Source organism: Protopterus annectens, chromosome 16.part0 (assembly GCF_019279795.1).
Source record: "Protopterus annectens isolate FY-2018-M chromosome 16.part0, PAN1.0, whole genome shotgun sequence".
NCBI classification, from domain to species: domain Eukaryota; kingdom Metazoa; phylum Chordata; order Ceratodontiformes; family Protopteridae; genus Protopterus; species Protopterus annectens.
The window spans coordinates 125,391,609-125,419,062 of NC_056750.1; the positions used below are offsets into that span (position 1 = coordinate 125,391,609).

The following is a 27,454-nucleotide window of genomic DNA, read 5'->3' on the forward strand; positions in this document are numbered from 1 at the left end:
CATATCTGGATATTCCAAAATTCAAAATGTTGACCCTACAGCAGCTTCTGCCCATGTTGGGCAAAAAGGCTTGGCTTGTGACTTTAGATCTAAAAGAGGCATACCTGCATGTCCCAATCAGACAAACGTGCTGAAGATACCTCAGATTCAAAGCTGGCTCAATGAACTACCAAGTCTGTGCACTGCCCTTTGGCTTATCTACTGTGCCTAGGGTCTTCACAAAGTGCCTGGCACCAGTAATTGCATACTGCAGACAAAGAAGAATACAAATATAGCCTTACTTGGACGACTGCCTCATTCAAGCAGAGAACAAGGACATTCTACTACAGCATCTGGCGTTTGTAAAGAGATTACTACCATGCCTAGGGTACACAGTCAACGAACAGAAATCAAAACTAGTGCAGTCTCAAGAGATAATATTCCTGGGTGCAAGCTTAAATACAACTGCCCAGATGGCTTATCTCATGCCAGACAAAGACAACTGACTACCTATTTCCAACTGTTGGCAACAAAGGCCCAGTTATCTGCAAGAAGAATTCTGCAGGCCTTGGGCTTCATGGCATCCTGCATTCTACTAATTCCATATGCAAGACTGCATATGAGGAAACTTCAGTGGTACCTAAAAAGTGTTTGGACTCAACATTGCCACATCCTGGAAACCATACTTACTCTCATTCCCTGCCTGCAACAGGACTTTCGATGGTGGGCAAAGGCCTGTCACCAGAACAAGGGGCAGCCATTCACTCTACTCCCAGCCACACAGACATTAACAACGGATGCACCGGATTATGCCTGGGGAGCCCACATGGCAGGAAGATGTATTCAAGGCACATGGTCCGCAAACCAAATGCATCTACATATCAATCAAAAATAGATGCTAGCTGTTCAAAATGCCTTGACAGCCTTCAAGGACCTACTTCATCCGAGACAACTACTGATAAAGACAGACAATACCACGGTCATGTGGTACATAAACAAGCAGGGAGGCACTCATTCTTACTCCCTTTGCAGATTAGCCATGACTTTGTAGGACACAGCATTGACTTACCAAGTACATCTGCAGGCACAATTCCTGCCAGGAAAGATAAATACTCTGGCAGACGAACTAAGCAGAAACCTCATGGATCCCCACGAGTGGAAATTGGATCCACAAGTCTTCAGCACGGTAGCAAGGAAATGGAGATGCCCGGACATAGATCTATTTGCCTCACCTCACAACTGCCAACTAAAGAGATTCTGCACAAGGACTTATCACAGACAAGCATGGAAAGTGGATACCCTATCTTTCAGCTGGAAAAACTTAACAGTATATGCCTCTCCTCCCCAAGGTACTCCTAAGGGTCAGACAGGAGAAGCCAAAAATGATACTGATTGCCCCAGACTGGCCACGCCAGTACTGGTATCAAATCCTAAGGAACTTGTCTCAAGGCCCAGCCTGGACCTTAATTCAAGTGCCTCATCTACTGTACCAGCAGAACAATCAGATCCTGCACAGCCAACTCAAGACCTTAAATCTGGCAGCATGGCGGATAATGTAGTCATACAAAACACACCTCTCACTAAAGCGGTGGAGGCCAGGAGGCCTAGTACTGGAAAATCCTATGCTGGAAAATGGAAGAGCTTCTGTGCTTGGAACCAGGCACAAGGAATTGACACAACTGTACCAAACATTCCTCAGATTTTGCAATACTTGATTGAGATGCTGGACAAAGGCCTATCTTTTTCATCTATAAAAATTCATGCCTCTGCCATTTCTGCTCATTACAATACAGAGCCACCAATCTTTTCTCATCCTTTATTAAGGCAGTACCTCAGAGGGGCCAAAAATTTAAGACCTCCAAGGAGATCCCCAATACCTGCATGAGACCTCAATTATGTCTTGGAAAAACTCACCCTGCCACCTTTCGAGCCAGCCACTACAGCTGATATAAAGTTTTTATCTTGGAAAACAGCTCTGCTCATAGCAATAACTTCTGCAAGACGAGTCTCAGAGCTACAGGCACTCATGGCTGTGGAACCTTTTATCATTTTTCATCCAGTCAGGGTTTCTCTGAGAACAAACCCGACATTTATGCCTAAGGTAGTGTCCAGTGTGTCCCTTAACCAAACTATTCATCTGCCTACCTTTTATCCAAACCCACAGAATATGGGGGAGAGAATTCTGCATTCTTTGGACATACACAGACAGCTATGCTTCTATTTGAACACAACCAAAGCTTTCAGAAAGACAGAGAAATTACCAGTGGCATATGCTGCAAGATCACAAGGAAAGGCTATCTCAAAGCAGACTATTTCAAAGTGGATAGGCCACTGCATTCGTTTCTGCTATTCACAACATGGCAAACCAGTACCTAAGGGCATTAGGCCACATTCAATCAGAGCAGCAGCCTTCCTCAGGGGAGTACCAACCAAAGATATTTTAGAGGCTGCTACTTGGAGTTCAGTGCACACCTTCACAAAGCACTATCACTTGCCACTCTACTCTGAATCCAGGGCAGGCTTTGCCACTGCAGTTCTGCAGGGCCTAATGGCCGCTCCTAATGCTTTTTAGCTCCAGCCTCCCAACCTTAGCTTTGGGATTCAGCCCAATTGTAATAACTGCAACAGTGAAACATGAAGAACATAGTACAGTTGTGTACACTTGCCAAAAATTTAGATGTTCGAGTGTATTCACTGTTGCAGTCCAGGTTACCCACCCGCCATCCCCCATTTCTGTGCGGGAACTTATCTGTACTTCTCTATTCTGTACTACCTAGGTGGTGTATTTGCTTGTAGATGAAGGCAAAATATATACTTTGGTGCATGCATGTTTTAATGACATATTTTTAGCCTACCCTTTTGGGGGCACCTGACATCTGGGGCAAGAAAAACTGAAGAAAATGGCATCGGCTGCATCTTTTATACCCTGGCACTGGCGTCAGGGAAGAAGCGACAACAACCGGCGGACCTAGACTTTGGAATTCAGGCCGACTGAGGGTAGCCTGCCAGCAGGATAACCCAATTGTAATGACTGCAACAGTGAATACACTCGAACATCTACATTTATTGTAAGTGTACACAAATGTACTTTTTACAAATGTAAAGTAAACTGTTATGGGTTGAGCTTCAAAAATGTATCCACAGTACACCCTGCTGGAAGAAAGCTGATAAGTAAAGAATTTACGACTGTGTGATCTCAAGCTAGGAGACAGGATGTCTGTGCAAGAAATTCTTTCTATTGTCTTAAAACATAGATAATTACTAGGTTTCACATATAAAGTGTCTTTTATTGCTGTGGCTTCCTGGCAGGTACAGATCAAAAAAGAAATGTTAACATTTTGAGTTCTGTGAGCCTGGGAAACTTCAGCAGAAGTGTCAAGAATGATGTAATCTGAAATGACTCGGCAGTAATGTGTATTATCAATTTAAGGGCTATCTCAGAAAGAAGAGCATTTTGTATTTTGGTTCTGAAGCTGACAACAACTCACCAGCAATTTGCCTTTGCTCTGTAAGTAGTATTTCGAACAGTGATTTCTCTAAGAGATAGATAGAAATGTAGCCAGATTAGTCTACCTGATTCTATATTTATGTCAGACTGTTCTACAGTGTTGTTTTAAAGTATTTCCTGTGATTTTTGAACTCTAATGTCACTGTGTTGAATGAATAAGTATTGTCTTGTGTTTTTATTATTTATTATTAAATATTTTAAACCTTTCAACTGTGGCTGTTTTGTGTAGAGATAATTGAAGCTCTGAGAGTACTTGCATGTATTTTGTGATACTGTATAGGACACTCCTAAATAGCCTTCAAGTCTCAGTCACACTTACTATTTGGAAAACAGTAACATTGCACAGTAGAATTGGGCACCCTTGGTAAGGGCCTTTAGAGTAGCTGATGAGTAGTTGGTGGCAGTTTGTACTACCATATAGTCTGGGCAGAAGGGGGCATACCTGGAGAACCTGTGCCAGCCTTACCCAAGAGTGTCTGTGTGATTGTATATAAACCAAATCTCAAAAGTGTGTGTGTGTGAGCTACTTGGGCAGGGACACAAAGCACTGGTTGGACAGAGAAGGTACTGGGGATTTGGCTTGACTACTCGGCTGAGATCTGAACCCTATAGCTGTGCCAGTGGGGAGTCTTATTGGGGATCTAGAGAGAAAGGGAGAAACCAGCCCAGACTGACTGTGATCTCTGTGTGCTCTTAAGGGAAATTTTACTTTACTGTGTGTACTTGTTTTCCACCAAATGTGGACGCCCCTCACTGGTGTTTGTGGTGAGGATTGAGGCTTCTTGATTACAGGACCAGTGCACGGGCACCACATATTAATTATTTGGCACTGGTGGGATATATTAATTTTCCTGGCGATATATATTTTTTAATCATTGGCTGTGTGTTTAAATAGAATGTTGTACTGATAGGTTCATAATGTCATGTGATGTTGAGTGCAGGGTTTTTTAAGCTGTAACATTGTATCTAGTTTTTATTTCTGATGAAGTTACTCTACGTAGAGTGACAAAATGCATGTTAGGTTACAAAATAAACTTGTGTACGTTTAAAAGAGTTCTGCCTGAAGCTGTTAGAATTTCTTTTTTATCAGTCTGTTTTTCGTTGCTTTGCCTCTTTTGAACTACTGGTGGGATATCCACATCAAATATTAATTGTTTGGCAGTGGTGGGATATCCACATCAAATATTAATTGTTTGATAGTGGTGAGTTAGCCACATCACATATTAATTGGCTTGTAGTGGTGTGGATAGTGAATTCCTGTAGCTTGTGTACAGTGATCACTGAATGTGTTTTTGTACTCTAAATTAGCCAGGCAGTTGAACATTCAGAGTTCAGATCACAATTGTTTTATTTCTTTTGTTAGCTTAGTCAGGGAGAGCAGGCAAGCATGTCAGCAGTGAAGTATGGCAAGATGACAAGGAGTCATTTGGCTGAGATATGTGTCAGGCTAAAGGACTGGTGCATGGAAATTTGACTAAAGCAGACATGATGGCAGCTTTGGTCACAGCTGCATCTGAGACTAGCACCCAGGAAGATGATGAGACTGGCCGTGGAGCTGTACAACACTCAGAGAATGAACAGCTCAACCTTTGTACAGAGAACATAGAAATCCATCTGGAGCTAAAGAGACTTGAGTTGGAGACGTAGTGTTTGGAAATGGAAGCAGCAGAGAGACTGAGGTGTCTAGAGAGTGAGGAAAATGAGAAACTGCAATGTCTGCAGGTGGAGGAGAATGAGAAACTGCTACGCCTGGAAGCTGAGGAAAAAGAGAGGCAGAGATAACATGAAAGGGAGATGTTGACTCTCTGCCAGAGTCATGGAGGTAATGGGGAAGGGAGTAACTGGACCCCAAAAGTACAAAAGGGCAGTACATTTCTTCCACAGTTTACAGAGGGGAATAATTTTGATAGTTTCATTCATATGTTTGAGAGGATATTTAAACAGTATGATGTTGACCAAAGGCTCCAAGTACTGTTCCTGATCCCCTTACTCCATGGTAAAGCTGTAACTGTCTTGTCTTGTCCAAACTGTCTGACAATGATTTTTTTAAATTATAATGCTGTAAAGAATTGTTTGCTAGAATTTTTTAAGCTAACACCTGAAGCTTATAGGAAAAGATTCCGTGAGCATAGACGCAAGGCAGATGAAAATGTCTGTGAATATGTTGCTGAACTAAGCACTTATTTTCATAGGTGGGTGAGTGGATGTCAGATGTTTTGGTGAGGAAACAGGCCTGTAGCACTTTGCCTGAGGACATGAGGATATGTTTAGCTGATGGATAGTGCTCTACTGTAGATGAGTTGGGGAAAAAGGGAGACCTATACCTAGCAAGCAGGGCATCCCTGCACAGGAAAGGGACACCCAGTGCTGCTCATGGGTCTAAGGGAACCCATGGTGGGCAGCCCAGACTGCCCCAACAGAATGTGCCAGTAGCAGGGGAAGCCACTAGTCCAGGTACACATCCAAGACCAACGGTTAAATGTTTTGAGTGCAACCAGTGGGGCCATGTGGCATATAGATGCCCCATGGAGGCAAGGTGGGAAACAAAAGGTGAGAGACCCAGTAAGTGGGAATGACAAAATGCCAATAGTAGGTTGTGTTGAGACAACAGGGATACCAAACTACCAACCACTCAGATTTCCTGATTGGGAAGGATTTTGATAATGCAGCACCATGTGTGAATGCAATTACACGCAGTCAGGCTTAGAGACAAGCATGTGGGTCTGGTAGCCTGGGGGGAGACCCAGTCAGACTGTATACTTCCAGCCAGGACTGGTGAGGTGGTTACTTCATGGAGGGAGCTACCCTGTAGCAGTGAGACTGAAGGTGAGCCACAGCTGCTTGTGGGTACTGATGTTCCATTGGACAGGGTGACTGCAAAGGTTGAGGTGAGTAGTAGTACCCAGGCTGACAGTGAGGCACCGCTGTCAGAGGATACCAGACATCCTGTGGAAGGGGAGCTGGCAAGGATTACAAAGAGAGAGTTGAGACAGGCTCAGCTCTAAGACCCTACATTACAAGGCCTGTGAAAGGTAGATAGTAAGGCATTTGATTCTCAAAGGAAGGGGGAATCTGTATACTGGGACAAAAAGTTACTATATAGAGAGTGGCCCCCTGAGAGAGGGCTAGAGAGTACAGCAGTTGGTATTGCCTAGAACCTACCATTTGGCACTTCTGCCCATAGCCCTTGATATTCCTTTTGCAGGTCATATGGGCCTAAAACGTACACAGAGATGTATTATGTAGAACTTCTATTGGCCCGGAATTTCCAGAGATGTAACAGGGTACTGCAGAACCTGTGAGCAGTGCCAAAAGGTAGGCAAGACGGGAGACAAGGTGAAAGCTCCTTTGATGCATTTGCCTGTGATAGAGGAGCCATTTCAGAGGGTAGCTATGGATATTGTGGGGCGTATGAGGACCCCAAGTTTCACAGGGAAAAAGTATATCTTAGTGGTAGTAGATTATGCTACAAAATACCCTGAGGCAGTGGCTTTGTCCTCCATTGAGGCAGAAAAGGTGGCAAATGCTTTGTTGTAGGTTTTCTGCAGGGTAGGTTTCCCGAAAGAAATACTGACAGACAGAGGTGCCACTTTCATGTCAGACCTGCTGGCCTGTCTGTGGAAGTACTGTGGAGTGAAGCACCTGAAGACCACCCCCTACCATCCCCAGACTAATGGTCTTGTTGAGAGGTTAAATTCTACACTCAAGTCCATGCTGCAAGTATTTGCAGACCAGTTTAAGGGGGAGAGGACAAATATTTGCTCCATATATTGTTTGCTTGCAGAGCGGTTCCCCAGGAATCCACAAGCGCTTCACCCTTTGAGTTGTATGGGCATAGGTTAAAGGGACCTCTAGATTTAATTTGTGATGCGTGGGAAGGTGAGTGTGAATCCCACCAGGGGTCTGTTGTGCCATATGTCCTAAACCTCAGGACAAGGCTGAAGGAATTCATGGGCTTGGCCCAGGAGAACCTGGCAGATGAACAACAGCAGAAAAAGGTCTAGTATGACAGGAATGCTCAAGCTAGAAAGTATGCTGCAGGGGAGCAGGTAATGGTTCTCATTCCTGTCACACACAACAAGCTGCAAGCAGCCTGTTAGGGACCCTACAAAGTGGTAAGGAAGGTCAGTGATGTTAACTACATGGCAGGAGCACAAAGTGTACCATGTTAACACAATGAGACCTTACCATGATAGGGATGCCCTTGTGCTGAGTATTTGCAGTGCACTGCAGGAGGAGTATGAGAGAGATCTGGTGACTGATCTCCTCAGTGAGCCTCAGACTGACACCTCAGTGGAATGGATAGCAATGTCCCAGCAGCTATCTCCTACCAACGTTCAAGAAATCCGAGCAGTGTTGCAGGAGTTTGGGGACATGTTCACTGGGAAACCAGGGTGCACCCACCTGGTGCAGCACCAGGTGGATACAGGACCCCAAAGGCCTATTAGGCAGGCCCCCTTATAGGGTGCCTGAGAGTGTCAAACTGACTCTGAGGGAGGAGATATAGGAAATGTTGGAACTAGGGGTAATTCAAGAGTCCAACAGTCCCTGGGCCTCCTCAGTGGTGCTGGTGCCAAAGAAGGATGGCAGCACCAGGTTCTGTGTGGACTACAGGAAATTAAGTAGTCACACAGAGTCAGATGCTTACGCCATGCCTAGGACAGATGAAGCCCTAGAGCAGCTGGGTGGGACTAAGTATCTTACCACCATTGATCTTACCAAGGGTTACTGGTAGGTGCCCTTGACTCCCAGTGCTAGAGAGAGGTCAGCCTTTGTGACTCCTTTTGGCTTGTATGAGTTCACAAAGATGCCCTTTGGGATGAAAAATGCCTCAGTGACTTTTCAGAGGCTGGTAGATCATATCCTAGCAGGAGAAGGAGAGTTTGCCGTTGCTTACCTAAATGATATTGCCATCTAGAGCCATTCCTGGCAAGAGCACCTTCAGAATGTCAGGGAGGTGTTGGGAAGACTACCAAGGGCAGGGTTGACCATTAAGCCCAGCAAATGTCAGGTGGATATGGCAGATTGCTCCTACCTGGGACATAGAGTGGGGAGTGGTACGATCAGGCCAGAGCCTGCCAAAGAGGAAGCCATTCAGGCATGGCCTGCACCTGTTACCAAAAAGCAGCTGAGGGCATTCTTTTGAGACAACAGGGTACTACAGAAAGTTTGTCCCCAGTTATAGTATCATAGCTGCTCCCTTCACATACCCGAGAAGGAAAAACAGGCCAGATAAGGTAGTGTGGACCATAGTATGTGATCAGGTATTCCAAAAGCTTAAAGAAGCTTTGGGAGGACCCCCTGTGTTAGCCGGTCCAAATTACAGCAAATAATTTGTTGTGCAGGTGGATTCTTCTAACCTTGGGGTGGGGCTGTGCTTAGCCAGATTTCTTCAGAGGGAGAAGAGCACCCAGTGGTTTATCTCAGTCGGAGGCTCCAACCCAGGGATGATTGCTATGCAGCTGTAGAAAAGGAATGTCTAGCCATAGTGTGGGCACTACAGAAACCTCAGCCTTATCTGTATGGAAGGAAATTCACTGTGGTTACAGATTACAATCCCCTAACATGGTTACATTGAGCCAGCCAGCAAAATGCCAAGTTGCTAACGTGGAGCCTAGGATTGCAAGCATATATGTCAGTGCAGTACCTCAGTGGGCTTAGCAATGCCAACGCAGGTGGGCTCTCTAGACAGAAAGTGAGGTAAGGTATACCCAGATAGACCTAACCCTCTCAAGCAGCGTTTCGCAAGGGTCAGTTGAAAAACTAGTTTGAATTCTCCAGGGGGGAGGAGGGAATTGTGAAGGCTGCCAGCCTAGCTAGATATACTTTTGTAAATAATTCTGTCATTGTAAATATTAATATGATCAACAGGCTTGTTTCACAAATGTAAAGAAAACTGTGTTATGCGTTGAGTTTTAAAAATTTAACCACAGTGCACCTGCTGGAAGAAAGCTGATAAGTAAAGAATTTACGACTGTGTGATCTCAAGCTAGGAGACAGGATGTCTGGGCTAGGAAATTTTCTATTGTCTTAAGACATAGATAATTACTAGGTTTCACATGTAAAGTGACTTTTATTGCTGTCGCTTCCTGGCAGGTGCAGATAAAAAAATGAAATGTTAACATTTTGAATTGTGAGAGCCTGACACTTCATCAGAAGTGTCAAGAATGATGTAATCTGAAACGACTCAGCACTAATGTGTATTATCAATTTAAGGGTTATCTCAGAAAGTAAGAAGAGCATTTTTTATTTTGGTTCTGAAGTGGACAACAACTCACCAGAACTTTGCCTTGGCTCTGTAAGTAGTGTTTAGAACAGTACTAATGTCTTTTGGCTTTTCCCGACTAGGGGTCGCCATAGCAGAAGTCCAGTCCGCTCATGACTGGCAGTTGATTTTTACGGTGCCGAGTTGCCAACCCGATGCCCAACCTTCAAAGAAGGCTCACCCATTCACGCACCTACCTGCATGTCTTTAAATGTCACTCGACCGCAGGGAGGACATGCAGACTCTCCAGACAGAAGGCGCTCCAGCCGAGAATCGAACCAGAGAACCTCTTTCTGTGAGGTGACAATGCAAACCACTGCTCCACCGCAACTTAAGTAGTATTTAGAACAGTGATTTCTCTTAAAGATAAATAGAAATATAGCCAGATTAGTCTAGCTGTTTTCTATATTTGTCAGACTGTCCTACAATATTGTTTTAAAGTATTACTTGTGATTTTCTGAACTCTCTAGTGTCACTGTATTGAATGAATAAGTATTGTCGTGTATTTTTATTATTTATTATTAAATATTTTAAACCTTTCAACTGTGGCTGTTTTGTGTAGAGATAATTTAAGCTCTGAGTGTATTTGCATGTATTTGGTGATACTGTATATGCCACTCCTAAATAGCCCTCAAGTCTCAGTCACACTTACTATTTGGATAACAGTAACATTGCACAGTAGAATTGGGCACCCTTTGGTAAGGGCCTTTAGAGTAGCTGAGTTGGTGGCAGGTGGTACTACCATATAGTCTCCGCAGAAGGGGCATAACTGGAGAACCTGTTCCAGCCTTCCGCAGGAGTGTCTGTGTGTTTGTATATAAACCAAATCTCAGTGTGTGTGTGTGTGTGTGTGTGTGTGTGTGTGTGTGTCAGCTACTTGGGCAGGGGCACGAAAAACTGGTTGGACAGAGAGGGTCCTGGACGTTTTGGCTTGACTACTCGGGGCTGAGATCTGAACCCTGTAGCTGTGCCAGTGGGGAGTCTTATTGGGAATCTGGAGAGAAAGGGAGAAACCAGCCCCAGACTGACTGTGATCTCCGTGTGCTCTTAAGAGAAATTGTACTTTACTATGTGTGTATGTGTTATCCTCCCAATGTGGGCGCCCCTCACTGGTGTTAGTGATGAGGATTGATGCTCCTTGATTACTGGGCTAGTACACGGGCATCACAGTAAGCAGGGCTACATCCTTCTTCATCTAAACTTTCCATTTCTGGAGGATCTACTGAAGCCAAAACCATGTGTGATAAAGTCAGCTATTTGGGCAGAAGTGCAGCATCTGACCAAGGAAAGGGAAGTTCATATACCCTCCTCATCATGGGGGGAAAAACACTTTTGGGACTGTCGACATAAGCACATGAATATTATTGTGACAGTCCACATCCTGAGAATAACTGAATTCTGTCATGGACATCCTGAGATGCTAAACCTCAGCCTTTCATCAGAAAGCATAGAGAGGATATTTTAGCCTTCTGCACAGACTGAAACTTGATCTGTTTGCAGTGACAGTAAACACAGACCTGAGATCAGAGAGTCTCCTAGGTTGGTCTTTGATTGGTTTCATCTTCCACTTTGCTCCCATTCAGCACCTTTTTCTGGAGCTTCCTTATTTGGGGATATGTACTTTTATGCTGCAACATATAATGCAGTGCACTGCACTAGAGCAGTAAACCTAGCTGCTATACCTGCCATTTGCACAATTCTGCTCTCGATTGTTACTGAACATCTAGAAAGTTCCTAAGTTTAATGTATAGTGCAGGAAGGCCTTCAAAGTGCTCATGAGACAACCAAATAAGTGAGGATCTCTGCTGGAATTGCCTGTATTTCTGGAGGAGGAGCACAATATGAAGAGCTGTCATAAGCACAAGCAGTTAAACTGAGCCATCCCTAAGCATTTATGGAAAAACTAGTGGCATTTTACAGAGTAGACTGCAGGGATTGGCAGGAGTGTCCTGAGCTCAGCTATAGGCCTTTTCCAGAGCACTGTCAAAAATGCTGAAGAACTTGGGGGACAGTTAGCAGTCACACTTTCCTAGAGTAAGGCCGTTACTGAAATGGCACTCTGGTTCCTTTAGGAAGCAGCATTATCTATTACTAGCAAGGCCTTCAATTTAGGGTTCCTGTCACATCGTCGTTAGACTGTCGAATGCCTAAACGTCGATACCTAAATGTCGAAGGCTGAAAACCGCAAATGACCAATTACGCAAATTCTTTCTGAGGGAAAAAATTTGCTTGGCCGTCATCAGGGATTTGCCCTTTTCCCCAATGTAGAGCGATCTTGGAGTTGTTGGTATGTTTAGTTAGGGTGGGTGTGGGGGGGAGCCCTCCACTTGGTTAGGGCTTTAAAGATTGTTTGTTTGTTTTGCCAAAAAAAATAAAAACATTTTCACGGGTTAAAATTTGCGTAATTGGCCGGTTGCGATTTTCAGCATTCGACATTTAGGTGTCGACGTTTAGGCATTCAACAATCTAAATGTTCGACATTGTAATATAGATGCTTCAGTTTACAACTATCTTCTGCTTCATTACCTGAGAAGAAGAGGCACCACCTTGGCAACCACTTTGAGATGGCATCCTGGAATGTACAAATTGTCCAGCCTCTGAGTGATAGATCAGAGCACTCCCACAAGTGACCTGATTCCAGATTGTGGCCTCCCGCAAGTGACCTTATTCTAGATTGTGGCCAATTGTCACCTGGTAGTATCTGTATAATTGCATTTGAGCCAAAGACTCATCTTCCCAGGATTCTCACCTGATCCAGCAGGATACAGTGGCCTATGGTCCTTTGGCTTTTAGAACCATGATCCATGCTTCAGGTCATAGATTAAGGAGAATGTTGTAAGTGTGTTGGTACATACCCTTCAAAATGCAGGAATTAATCCTGTAGAGAACTTGACCAAAAGCTGATACCAGGCCTAATGAGAGGCCCCTCCGGTTCTATGTTTGTAGTTGAAAGGCACATTCCTGAGCAAAGGACCTCTGTTGTTAGGCGCCCTTCACCTACCTGTCACATGCTGAGCACCACTTGTCCATGCATTAACACTAGCTTTGTCTCAGAGACAGATAAGGAGGGTACTGTGTCCTCCACTCCCTATAGCTTCACACTGATTAATCCCCACCCTCCATCACAGAAGTCTTAAGGCTTATGAAGAAATACCTTAACAGGGAAGAAACAATATAAGTAAATTCAAGGAACTGGCATGTACACATTTACTTATTACCTTCTGTAGTCTTGTTTTATAGTCCTCATCATGCTCAGTTTTAGCTTCACTTTTCCATTTCTGAGTGAAGATATTGCAGCCAAAGTCAAGCCAGCTATGTTGACTGGAGGATTCTGCTTAACTTGGCTTTTGATTTCCGTACTACCTTACATTTCTGGAGGTGTAGGCTTTTCCTGTTCCATTCTTGGAAATGCCTTTATTGCTTGCTTGCTGCTTATGCTACAGTGAGAAAAAAATGCACCAGGTTACTTCCTTTTCTGGAAACCATCTGTACCTTCTCACTGGTTCATTTTATTGATCGTTATTCTGTTTTCCTTTAAAGAAAACATCTGGATCATATCACCACCCCTTATGGTTCTGTCCTACTTTTCTGATACGTGTCCTCTTTCCTTCTCCATTGTTAACCACTGCTGTGTTTATATTGCCTTCCTTTTTCTGTTCTATGGTCATTTAGACTTATAAAAAACTGATAAAATCACTGCACCACAAACTCAAAAACTAAATACTGAAGACCTGAAAAAAACTCCACTGGCAGTGATGAATATCCACAGACAAAAGACTGACAAAAGTGCTTAAAAATCAGTCTTTTTTCTATGGACATTCATCACTGCCGTTGGAGTTTGTTTGAATCTGTCGTTTAGACTTATACTCCCACTTCATTTTCTTCAGTAGGACATACCCAAAATGAGGAGAGTACAGCATCACCTGTTTTTGATGTCAGCATTATGGATGTTGCATCCTCCACTCACACAGATGCTAGTGAGTGTTTAAAACCTAACTGAGTTCAGATGTGCTCAGATGTAATGACTAGTGAAGGCATGGTATTGGATTTAGATACAGTTAACGTGTGCACCACTTTTCCTAAAAGATCTTTGTTGTTATCATACTGTACAGTCTACTTAAAATCTTAGCAGTTCACTAGCCAGTGTCAAAATGTCCAGTAACATTAAAGCTGTTAGACCAAGTCTCCAGCAGATTCTCACACAACCTTAGGAATAACTCGTGCATTGACAGTATGCTGACATGTTAAAACTCTTTTGTCAGCACCATTACTTTTAATTAATTCCTACTTTTATAACTTGATTAGTTCACTTATTATATTTCCTTTAACAGAATATTTACTGGCCAAGTTGTTCCACATTTCCTGCCCAGTGAGACTTGGAATGTGGAAGTTATCCCATAGGGTGGCCATTCATTTCCAGGTGAAGTTAGTCTTTTGATAACCACACTTAATTGACAGGGTACTGGGAGCCATGGATCAAATTGTAGACAGTCATCGCCTGGAACCATCAAGAACTGTTTCTGCTGTCCAAGCTGTTCGTTCATGTTAAGTGTACATACAGTGTATACAAGTGATGGCTTAGTAAGTATCTGTGTCATCTCAGTGCCACCTTGCAACATGCCATTTTCACAATGGTCCAGACAGACATGTGCATGGTGTGGCTGGGTTTGTTGTCTCCAGCAGATGTTACTTCTTCAGTGAGAAAATTTTCTGTCTACCTCTTGGATAGGAGAGTTGGCCATCTACCATTCAGTTCTGTCCCTTTCATCTGGCTTTTTAAGTGTCAGGTCCACTATTTCAGTGTCAGTCATCTGTATCATAGTCAGGGCTACAGCTTCTGTGCAAGAATGAATGGTTTATGCAGGGAAAATTTTTCCACTGGATGTGGCAAAACAGTTTTATTCTGTTTTTCCTGGAATAAAGTCCCGGATTCCACTGGTCTTACAACATTGTCAGTTGCCAGCATCAGCAGTTTTGTTGCTGATTCCTTCTCTTGGTGTACCTACCATGTTGTGTCATTGTGATATTATACCATACTAAAATAAACATCTGATCTGAAGTAGGAACTTCATTTGTCAGCAACCTTTGGGACACGGATCCGATCTCGGATCCGAGCTGGCAACTTTTACCACAGCATAGATCCAAGCTCCTCCATTTAACCATAATTCCCTGCCAACCCTAACTGACCTCAGATCTAGTTTGCCGCCCTTCAAGCCTACAAGCTGGATTTCGAGCTCCTGGCAGTTCAGAGTATTTGTGAGAGAAAAACTTACCTTCTCTTGTGTGATTGTGTAGGATTGTTTAGGTTCCCTCTTAGATATCTTTTTTTGTAAAATTTTTCCTCCCTACCCTCGTTGGTTCGTAATGTGTGTTTGTGGTGTGTGTAGGGGCCTAGTCAGTGTGTTTTTCTGTTCAACATGTCGGAGGCCCCTAAAGCCATCTTTTCAAAATGCACCGAGTGTGGCCGTAAGCTTTCACTGGTGGATGGCCACACCCGGTGCGTTAGGTGCCTTGGGGTTGAACACCTCTCTTCGGGATGCACGATTTGTGCAGCGTTCAACACCAGGGCACTTAAGGACCGGAGGTCGAAGCTGATTCTGGCGGGCCTTTTGCCCCCGGACTCGGCTCCGACCACCGGTTCTTTGGTGGCCGCTACCCAGCCCTCGGTGGTAGCCACCCCTGCCTCCCTCCCTCCGGTCGGGACTCAACATCCCGTTTTGGCTCCGGAGGAGAGGGAGGCCGGAAAAACCAAAAGGAAGGAGAAGCACCATAAGTGGCGGGCCGAGGACTCTTCCTCGGCCCCGCCCGCCAAGCGGGCTTCTCCATCCAGGGTTTCTGGATCGCCTCCTCCTCGGCTCCGGTCCCCTTGTTTTTCACTGGGACCTGGGGAGGAGGAGACCCGGTTCCCATCGAGGTGTCACTCTAGGTCTGCCTCGGTGGCCTTGTCGAGGTCCACCTTTAGTATGTCAGATGCAGACATGGACCGGATGATGAGGAGGTTCATCCAGGCCCAGCTGCAGATGGGAGTGCTCTTGCCTCCCCCCCCTCTGGGGGGGAGCTCGACCCCATTTTTTGCCCCAATTGCTCCTTCTCCGTCCCGCTTCCCGGGTTCGGAGCATTCGGAGCCGAGCCGCGTCGGATCCGGGGGTGTGTCGGAGCCGACAGTACTAGCTACTTCGGCCCCGACTGGTCCCTCGAGTTTGTCGGATCCGACCTCTCGGAGCCGTGGATGGAGCTTCAGATCCGAGGGACTTTGTGTGACTTCGGCTCCATCCTGGTCGGAGCACATGGGTCCTTCGGATCCGAGGGTCTCAGCCCCGGATCCGGTCCCCGCTTCGGATCCGAGTGGGAGCCGACTCTCATAGGCTATTGAGAGTAGCTCCCCCTCGGCTTTCGCGGTGGTGGAGAGGGCACTGTTGAGTGCATCCAGACCCCCGGTCCTGGCTTCGGCTCCTCCCTGCACTCCCTCTCAGCTGGTCCGGGCTCCCATCACCTGGCCTTTGGGACAGCCTGCTTCAGCGTCTCTGGGTGTTCCTGTGGAACGTGATATTGCTGGTGAGTCTTCCTCAAACAGCCCCCCCCTGAAGAGGTCTCTCACAAAGCCAAGTGTAAGAGGAGGCACATGGACACCCCTGAGTCCTTTACCGAAGATACGGACTTAGATGAAGGGGAAGGCTCCCCAAGGTCACCCCCTGAGGATGTCTCCTTTGGAGACATCATGGAGATGCTCAGGATTAGGGGGGGTGGTCTGCCCCCAAGGCTTCCTCCGATGAGTCCGTATTCCTAGAGGCATTCGAAGCAGGGCCGTCTACCTCTTGGGGTTCCCTCCCCCTGACCCCCTGCTGGACCTTATTTCCACCAGGGCTTGGAAGGAGCCGGACACTGTAGAGCTGGTCCCTAAGTGCCCGGTTAGGATCCTGAGTCCCCCTGCTGGAAGAACCCATTGGAGCAGAGGTCCCCCCGTGGATGCCATGTTGGTGGCGGCGGCCACCAAGAAAGAGCTGGCTCAGGAGAGCTCTGCGGTCCACCCGCCGAGTAAGGACTGTCAAGCGATGGACCGCCTGGGGAAGCGGGTCTTTAGTTCAGCAACCTTCTCCATGAGAGCGCTGAACTATATGGCACACGTCATCCGGATGCAGCGGGATCTAATAAAAGAATACGCTGCATCCCCCCAGAGTCCATGTCGGAAGGAGACAAGCAACTGTACTCCTCTCGAATGTCTACTCTACGTTCAGTTTCTAACACCTCTATACGGCTCTTGTCACACGCCACTGAAGGAGCCGCTAGAGCTGGCGGAGCCGGCCTGGTAATCAGACGTCAGGCCTGGCTCTGACACTGACTTCTCAGAACCCTTTAAGGCGTCATTCGCGAATGCCCCCTTTGATGGTTCTACACTTTTTGGCAAAACCGTTCGAGACACTTTAGTCCAGAGCGAGAAAGACGGAAAGACGTCTGCCGTCGGAGTCCGCTTCTCTGCTCACCAGAAGTCCTTTTCTAAGAACCAAAAGGGTCAGAAGAAGATGTGGTTCCGAAAATCGCATCAGTCCCAGTCTGCTCCGGACAACCAGTCCTCTCATGGCAGAGGAGGACATGGAGGACGCCGCCCAAGAGGCAGAGGGGGTCCCAGAAACTTTGGGTCCAGAGAACCATTCTCTGAGAGGCCCACGCAGAACCCCTGAGGGGTTGCCCGGCTGCTCCACTCTGGAGGCAGTCGGGGGGCATCTTTCGAAGCACCTAGCAATGTGGGAGTCCATAACAACAGATCGCTGGGTGCTTCTCATCATATCCAGAGGTTACCAAATTCCCTTTATTGTAACTCCCAAAACCAAAGCCTCCCCGACGTACCACCCAATCAAAGGGAGGCAGCTGCTACAGAAATTCAGCAGCTTTTGCAAAAAAGAGCCATCCAACCCATCCCCCCAGATCAGTTCGGATCGGAGTTTTACTCCAGGTTCTTTCTGGTGCCAAAAAAGACGGGGGACTTGAGATCCATTCTCGATCTCTCTCTCTCCTGAACCTGGCAGTACCCAAAGAAAAGTTCCGATTGGTCACCTTACAATCTATTCTCCCCCTATTACGGGAGAACGATTGGATGTGCTCGATAGACCTCAAGGATGCGTACTACCACATCCTAGTGGACAGACGCTCCAGGAGGTTCCTCCGCTTCCGGCTGGGAGCCAGTCACTTTCAGTTCAGGGCCCTTCCCTTTGGTCTCACCTCAGCCCCCAGGATGTTCACCAAAGTCTTGGCAGTCAAAGCGGCCCACCTGAGGCTTCAGGGAATTCAGGTCTTTCCGTACCTGGACGACTGGCTCCTCATTGCCCCAACAAGGCATCTGCTCTGTTCAGGCAGGGATTATTTCCTCGACCTTGCTCCATGTCTAGGGTTGACTATCAACATGACCAAATCCTCTCTAGTCCCTTCACAGGTAATAGATTTCATAGGGGTGAGATTGGATTCCAGGATAATGCTTGTCTTCCTGACTCCCCTTCAGAACCTGAGGTTGCATGTCCAGGCCATTCTCATACTTCCTGCTCCACCTGCAGGATTGATCCTGAGGGCTCTAGGGTCCATGGCGGCAGCTATTCCTCTACTACCCCTAGCCTGCCTAAATATGAGGATCCTGCAGTGGACCCTCCAAGTACAATGGTCCCTGTCTCGCAACCCCCTGTCCCATCCTATTCCCCTAAGCAGGGCTTTCAGAGGGTCGCTCATGTGGTGGCCCCGGTCCCCGAGTCTCCACACGGGACGACCATTTTCGATGCCTTCCCCCGTCGCCACAGTGACCACAGATGCCTCTCGCCTGGGGTGGGGTGGGGGCACTATTCAGGCAGAACGGTCCAAGGCATGTGGAACGACACAGAGACCTCTTTGCATTATCAATGTCCTAGAGATGAGGGCGGTGCTTTTGATGTTGCAGGCACTTCACAGCCTTCTCCCGATTGGGACGATTGCAGTACAAACGGACAACATGTCAGTTGTCTGGTACATCAACAAACAGGGGGGAACCAGGTCTTATCCTCTTTGTCGCTAGGCCATGAGAGTGTGGGAATGGGCAATTTCCACCAACCGCTTTCTTATTGCAACACACATTCCGGGAAGGTCCAACATCCTAGCAGACAGGCTCAGTCGTTCGATTCTAACTCCGTACGAATGGTCTCTCAATCCTCGAGTAGCGAAACAAATATTTGCCCAATGGGGGCAACCTTGTTTTGTGGTCTTTTTGCCTCTCCTTCAAATACCAAATGCAACAGTTACTTCGCTCTAATCCCCCGTCAGGGGAGTCCCCAAGAGACTCTCTAGTACATGCTTGGCCTCCCAGTCTCCTTTGCCCATGATGCTGAAACTCCTACAGAAAGCCAGTTGGCTGGGGAGCAAAATGATCCTCATTGCCTCATTCTGGCCTCGTCAAACATGGTTCCCGTACCTGTGGTCTCACCTAATTCATCCACCATGGATTCTGGATCCACTCCTGGATCTCATTACCCACCCTCTGGGTCTCCCGGCCCCCAACCTGGTCAACCTCAAGCTGACTGCTTGGTTGCTCCAATTCCACTCCTGATTAGGACTCCCGGAATCTCCTCACCAGTCAAAGCCATCCTAGTAGCAGCACATAAACCTTCCACCAGAAGAGTCTACCGAAGCAAGTGGAAACGTTTCTCCATCTGGGTGGAGCACCATCACTTGGATCCTTTCACGGCGCCTCTCACGTCGGTTTTGGATTTCTTAACTACCCTTTTTCATCAAGGGGCTAGCTGCTCTACAGTCAAGGTACAACTGGCAGCGATTTCGCATTATCATGTAGGGCATGAATCGGGCCCTCTAATTACTTCCAAGCTTTGTAAAGCGTTCCTCAAGAGTACCTTCCTTCCTTAGACCTCCGGTCAGGGAGGTAGTACCCCCATGGGATTTGTCTTTGGTTCTCCAAGCCTTGACTAGCTCCCCTTTCGAGCTGGCGGCCACGGTTGATCTTAAATATCTCTCTTGGAAGACGGCCTTCTTAGTGGCCATTACTTCAGCTAAAAGGGTCTCTGAACTTCAGGCTCTATGTGTTAAACCGCCGTATTTATCCTTCCACCCAGATAGAGTTTACCTCAGGATCAATCCGTCCTTTCTGCCTAAGGTGTCTTCAGAAGCTAATATTAATCAAGCTATTAATCTTCCCGTGTTCTTTCCCCATTACCAGAACAAAGGAGAATATAAACTGCATTCCTTGGATGTGCACAGACAATTACATTTTTATACTCATCGAACTGCTGGTCATAGGCAATCTGACCAGTTGTTTGTTTCCTTTGCCAAAACAAGTTTAGGCAAGTCAATTTCTAAAGTTACACTATCACGGTGGATAGCTAGTTGTATCCTCTTAGCGTATCAGAGTTCGGGAAGGCCTGCACCTCAGGGAGTCCGAGCTCATTCTACTAGGGCCTTCGCTACTTCGGCGGCTTTTAAATCTAGGGTCCCCTTAGATGATATTTGTTCCGCAGCCACTTGGGCCTCATCTCATACCTTTATCAGCCATTACAAACTGGATGTTGTCTCCAGAGGTAGGGCGTCCTTTGGCTCTGCAGTGCTTTGGATTGTTCTTCCATAAAGGCCACCCAGGATTCAGGTAGCTGGGGACTCTGTCCCAAAGGTTGCTGACAAATGAAGTTCCTACTTCAGATTAAGAAGTTATGTACTCACCATAATGTTCCATCTGAGTAGGTATCTTCATTTGTCTGCAACCACCCCCCCCCCTCCTTCCCCCTGACCTATAGGATCTGTCTTGGATAAGCCCCTTCTGGGGCACAATAACAATGCTTATATCGGGCAAACTTGATCTGAGGTCAGTTAGGGTTGGCAGGGGATTATGGGTAAAGGGAGGAGCTAAGAGCTCGGATCTATGCTGTGGTAAAAGTTGCCGGCTCGGATCCGAGATCGGATCCGTGTCCCAAAGGTTGCAGACAAATGAAGATACCTACTCAGATGGAACGTTATGGTGAGTACATAACTTCTTATTTCTGTGTTTGCTTTGTCATTACTGTATTTAACGTTCTCTAATGACTGAGTGTATTAATCTAGTGTTTTATGTCTTCTACTTTCATTTTATTGGATGCATTTTGTATAGCTTTTATAACAGTGATGCTCTGATTTTACCATTTGTACTGTGCTTTCTCTAGTTGTGTAAAATATTGTACCTGAGCATAATGACACGTAAGCCTAGTGTACTCCACCCAGTAAACAGATGCAAAGTAACTACAAAAATCGCAATAGAGATTTTTTTTATTTTTTCCTCCATAGGCTGCATTAGTGAGTGAGCTAATGATCAATGGTACCACAAGTGGGAAGAAGTCTTCTAGGTCCCAAGATGTCTTCTTTCATTTTACAAGTGCCAGTCATACTGCAAGGAGCATTGAGAATATGCTTGGTCGACTCTGCATCTCTATGAGCCAGAGGCTGAAAAGGGAAGCAGCCATTCCAGGGAATTACAGGTAAGCAATGCCAAATGCTATGAAGCTGAAGGAGAGAGATGCCCAAATGTCTTATTGCTGCTAAATTCTAGAAGGAGTGTAATTATAATGATGCCAGTAATAGTGGCTTAGTCGTTAAAATCTCTGCCTCACAATCTTAGGGTCTGTTTTATTTCTTATCCCTTGCATCTGCTGACATGTAAACAGTCCCTGCATGCCAGTACTCCAGTCCATCCAAGAGTGACTGATTTGCAACTGTTGCACAAATATATACAGTGCCTTCAGGTTTATGTTTTCATTTGGTTGTATGCCAATGTTTTTTTGCATTGTCATTCTCTCTATGTACAGTGGTGTTGTACAGTAGTAGTAATGAGTAATTGTTGATACAGCCTTGTAGTACATTTGCTGTCCTGATGTAGTATCTGTTTCAATAGGTACATGATTTTTTCAGTGATGTGATACTGTGTCAGAATTATACCAGCGCTCTGTTTTCACATAGTGCACGTCACTAGATACATCTTGTTATCTTACTTTATGCAAGAATTGGAGGCAATAATGTCGAGGGGTTGAAAGCTCTACTGAGTACCCTTTATTTTCTAGCACTGATCACTGGTGAAGTGAGTGTTAGTGATAATCTTGTCAAAAACTTTTCTTTATAGTAAACTTTTATCTTCCAGTGGTGCATTAATATTTCTGTCCCACCACACCACCCCCTTTCATTGCCTTCATTTTCCTTTGAGAGAGAGACCGTGTTAATACTTAGTATTTTTTTCCTTAAAAAATTGTGTGATTTTGTCATTTCTATTTCAGGACTTACTCTGTTCAACTTGTGCCCTTCTTGAGGTGCACTCTGCAGTGCTGGATGTATTTTCACACAGTCCAGTGGCATAGAAGGGTAGCTGGCAGCTGAGAGATTTGTAGCCAAGTTGTAGGTGTCCTGGCTGAGCAGAGGGAGGACTGAGTTGTGTGCTTCCTTCTAGAGGAGAAAATGAGCCAACACAGGATCAGATCCTGGCAGTGACTGAGGTGTGACCTAGCAGTGCCTTTTTGGAATGTAGAAGCTAGCACTGTGTTAACAACATGGGGCATATCCTTCTCCAAATGACCATGAACAGCCATGCTGTCAAGGAGAGGTGTTCCCAGACACAATACTTAACTGTCTGATATATGCTGAACTGTTGACATTTCTTTTGGCAGAAAAAGGCCAGCTGAAGTACACATCAGCATGTTTAGCTGGTGGCAGCCACACAGGTGTGTGATGTACCACTATCCAGCTGGCAGCAAATGGGGCATAATAATGGAAGATATGGAAGATGACTAGAAACCCAAAGGTAATCAGAAACACTGTCTTTAAAATAGGTAGGAGCAACCAGCTAGATTGATATGGTTGCCCAAATGAGGTTCACTAGTGATTATTAGTTTTCAGGTTTGTTAACCAATATATAACTGGTGAAGGAGACATGGTTTTGTTGAACTTCATCCTTGTTGAGTCATAGATGAATGTATCCAACTCAGTCTACTCTGTATATAACTGCATCCTGTTGCTGCACCACTACTAGAACAGTGCCTGTTGCAAAAAGGATCAACACAGGTGCCTCCAGACTCCATAGCCCGCAGACTGTTGACGCAGGAAATGATAGTGTAGTAATCTGAGCAGTGACAGTGTTGGAGGTGCCCCTCTGTGCCCAGCACATCATTCATCTAACTCTCTTATTAACTTCACCCATTATAGGTATTTGTATAAATTCAGTATTAGAGCCAAAGACCAAGCTGTGAATATCCTAATACTTTTTTTTTACTCCAAACTGCTCTGGCTGATCTTTTCTTGCTTGTTCCAAACTTACTGGCTTCCTTTAAAATCTTCACCGTCAGGTGCCATCACTTGACACATTTCTCAGTAAACCTGTTCTATGGCTGCATCTACAGATTTCCTGATATTTCTTTGACAAGGTATGTACTCACACAACAGAAAATGTGTATTATTACTGTAGTAAAGCACAGATATACTGTAGGGGTCAGTGGGCTGTACTTTGAGGTACTTCACTCTAGTATGTCTTTCCCCTTATCCCTGACACTCCATAGTCCATTAACACATCGTTAGCATTTCTGCCCAAGTGTTTAACCCTTCTGGGCTGGGGTCACAGGAGCTTCTACCTTAGTGCTGATGGGTTTCCCACTGGAAGTGAGTGAGCCTGGGAAGCAATCACTGATGTTTACAGAGGCTTAACTTGACAGGTTTTGGCCCTATCACCGATGTGGTATGGTCAAACGACCACCCGTTTTCCATGCCCTGGGTTGGTCTTACCCCCATGTCCATCCACACTCACAATCTGGCAGTTTCTTCCAAGCCCCAGTCCCACCAAAGCCTGAAAAGATGGTCCATCCTTACCAGCACCTCATCCCTTTCCCTTCCCTCAGATAAAGGCAGAGTTTCATCATTCCTGTCCCTGCTTGCTTTGACAGGCATCCAAAATATTACTCAAATTCAGGTTGCCTGGGTCAGTGTCAGTGCTATATTACTCAACATCTGTGGGATTGGCTTACAAGACAGGTATGCTTATGATGTGTGCATTTCTGTATGAAGGAACCCTAGACTGCACATAAGTAACTTTGTCACTCTTCTGCCAAATGTTGCAGAAGTTACTGCTGTCTAATATCTGTTCTTGGGTAAAAACTTTACAGCAGATTCCTAACCAGTATTGTTGCACTGTGCAGCTGAAGTACTTAATCAAAATATGTCATTTAGCCTGTAGTTATTCTTCTGTTGGAGAACACAGGTGACCCAGAAGGGAGGTTGCAAGATCTAGTTTGGGGGGTTGCCTTTTGAAAACCCCTTAAAAAGATTTTGTATTGTCATGGAGATTTCCATGTTGTACACATACTTTAACATGCATACAATGCTGATTTTTTTTTTTTTTTTTTTTTTTGTGATCAGTGGTTGGAACTTTTTTCCCTGCTGACAGATTCTCAGTTGGATTGACTTCTTTGCAGTGTGTGCATGTCCTACCCCTGTTTGTGTGAGTTTTCTCTGGGTGGTCTGATTTCCTCTCATAGGTTAATAGGTTCATAGGTAGGTACTAGGCTATCGGCCCTGGGGCCTATACAAGCCCAGCCAAAAATGTACCCTGGCTTTTGCCACCCAAGAAAATTATTTTCCTGTGCCACTGTCGAGCAGAGCCACAGAAGTGATCTCCGGGGTGAATTTCCTATTTCCCATCCAATCATCAAGATTTTTCTTGAAGAGTGCTAATGAGGATCTTTGTTTGATATAGATAGGTAGTTTATTCCAGAGTATGGGAAGTCTCTGGGACAGGAATATATCCCTCCGGCATGTTCTGTTTATTGTGGTGACAAGGTTTAGGTCCCTAGAGTGTGTAGCTCAGAGGGATTGGGATTTCTTTAAGTGGAGCATGTTCAACAGCTCTGGGTTTGACATAGCTTTGTATGTTAGGCAGAGATCACCTCTGAGTAGGTGATATGCGATGGAGTAAAGCTGGAGTTTTTTAGACGGTCTGCATAGGGCATCTGTTTGAGGCCGGTAATCCTCTTTGTGAGGTATTTCTGCGGCCTTTCCAGTTGTTGTAGATGTCTTGTGAGGTACATACCAAAAGGGACGTTGTACTCTATAATGGGTCTAATGAGTGATGAGTAGAGGGGAACAATGACCTCTTTTTTTCTGGATGAGAAACCTTTTGTGATGAGGTGTGCTCTGTAGAAGGATTTCCTGACTACTGTAGCAATGTGATTATCAAAGGAGAGACTACTGTCCACCTGTGTCCCAAGGTCTCTTATCACACTTTCTGTGTTAAGTATACTACCGCTTATGTTGTAGAGCATGAGTAGAGAGATTTTACCAAAGAGGATGACAATGCACTTTTTGGCATTGAGCTTGAGGCCATGGCTTTGACACCAGGCATCTGTCTCAGTGAGGCCCTTTTGTGGGATGTCCACATCGTTAGGAGTTTCGACTATGGCTCATAGTTTGCAGCATCTGCGAACTTCGTTAGCCAAAGACCTTCTGTGTTAGCCTGTACTTCAGAGAAGTAGATACCAAACAGGAGAGGACCCAGGACTGAACCCTGTGGTACTCCACTTGTCACTGGTCTGAAGTCGGATTTGGAGTCTGCTACTTTCACAGTGTGGGTTCTGTCAGTGAGCCAGTTGGCAACCCATCTTGTGACATATGGATTTATACCTAGTTTAGTGACTTTATATATAATTCCGGAGTGGGGGATGGTGTCAAAATCCTTGGCAAGATCTAGATAGGCAGTGTGAACCACCTTATCCTCATCTACGGCTTTGGTGACTGCTTCAAAGAAGTCTTATCAGGTTTAGGAGACATGATCTGCATTTTACAAACCCGAACTGTGTGGGATCCAGAGTTTGGAGATTACCAATGTCTTTGTTTATAAGTTCCATGATGATATGTTCCATGGCCTTGCAGACCAGGCTCGTCAGGCTAATAAGGCGGTAGTTCCCAGAGTCCGTGGTGGCTCCCCCGTTGTGGAGTGGAATAACTGTTGCTGTGCGCCATTCAGCAGGCACAAAGCCTGAGGTGAGGCTATGATTGAACATGGTACTTAGGTGGGATGCCAGTTCGTTCTGTAGTTCATGTAGAACGCAGCCTGGGATGTTGTCTGGTCCCATGGATGCTGTGTTCTTGGCTTTGGAGAGTGTGTTTTTTACCTGTGCAGCCGTGATTACAGGAACTTTGCATTCTTCCGGTATAGAGATGGGCTCTTTAGGGAGTGGGGGGGGGGGGGTAAAGGTAGCACTGAAACTTTCTGCCAGGATGTTGGCAATATCAGTTGGGTCTGTATATTTAGTGCCATTGTGCTGTAACTCAGAGCAGATCTGAGTGTTGCCATTGAGATTCTTGACATAGCTATAGAATGCTTTGTGGTTGTCTTTAGAATCAGTGGCGAATTTGTTTTCGTAACTAGCTTTGGAGGATTTTATCAGGGATCGCAGCTTCTTACAGAGGCTGACCAGGGAGCTCCTCCATTCATGGGATTTTACTCTCTTTTGCAACAGTTTCTTCCTTCTGTTGTACAGTTTGTTTATGGCAGGGGACCACCAGATTGGCTTCCTATTCTTGGAGGATTCCTGACACATTCCAAAGGCATGAAATAGGTGGAGTGGACACACTAAACTTGACTATAGGGTTGTGGGTGTGCATGGTATGGAAGAACAGCTGTATAAGGACTAGCCACCCAGTGGTGTGAACATTGGCTCTAGATGATTGTCACTGTTGATGTGAGACCCCAAACCTATGTGTTAAAATAGGAGAAGAGGGTAATTGATGGATAGATGGTTGGGCATGAGGAAGGTGATGCTGTATTTTACTTGTGACTTTGCATGGTGGTAGCGTTGTAGGTTTATGTGGAAATTGTCCAACTGACTTTCCTTGAAAATGTAGAAAGTGCAGTTCTGGTAAAGACTACCTATTGTGAAATGTAGTAGTTGTCCATTATAATGGTAATATCACTTTAAACTGATACCGGAGCCATTTGGAATGTCTGACGATGAAAATGTCGACCTTTAGAGTATCAAATGCAAAATGTTGAATATTCAGAAAGTTCAAATGCCAGTAGCTCATTTCTGTGATCACTGTACAGCTTGGAGTGGGATTTTTCCCTTTCCTTGCTGTAGTGTGATCTGTGAGTTGGTATTAATAATGAGCAGGGGGTGTGGGGGATGCAGGACTACCCCTCGCCTGCAAAACCCAGTGATTTAATCTTGTCATTTTCATTCATTCCTCAACAGATGGGTTCTGATCCAACCCTTGGATCTGACTCTGCCACTTTTTCCAGCTCATGGAACACTGAAACTCTCAAGCTCCTCCCTTACCCATAATGCACTAGTCCCCTACCATACCCCAGATCTCATTTTCTGCCTTCATGTACAGACGTGATCACTGTTAGCTCTTGAGCAGTAGCAATTTTTTGTGAATAAAAGTAGGAATTTTTCTATCTTTAACTGTCTACCTTTCTTTTATTGAAGTTTTTCTACGTATCCTCCTTTGCCCTTCTTACACTTTTTAATGTGTCTTTAAAAAAAGTATTTTCTCTTTCGTTTTTATTGCTTATACCTTTGAGGTCGTCCTTTTTATTAACATTGTTGGTAATGTTTTCCTTTTTCTTTAGGTATGTAAAAAAAATTTTCTGTAATATTCCTTTCTTTTGATTCTTCAATAGTTATGGCTGAGAAATCCTCCGATTAAAAAAAAATGTACAGTATGTCACCATAAAA

General features: G+C 45.3%; 1 protein-coding gene across 1 annotated transcript in view; it reads left to right on the forward strand.

The window, feature by feature from the left end:
- TEP1 (telomerase associated protein 1) overlaps positions 1 to 27,454 on the forward strand; it is a 2,704,809-nt gene that overhangs the window by 1,384,901 nt on the left and 1,292,454 nt on the right. Inside the window, exon 22 of the mRNA XM_044058078.1 lies at positions 21,033 to 21,223. Within this exon, the coding sequence (XP_043914013.1) occupies positions 21,033 to 21,223 (191 nt within the window). The remainder of the gene's footprint in view (positions 1 to 21,032; positions 21,224 to 27,454) is intronic.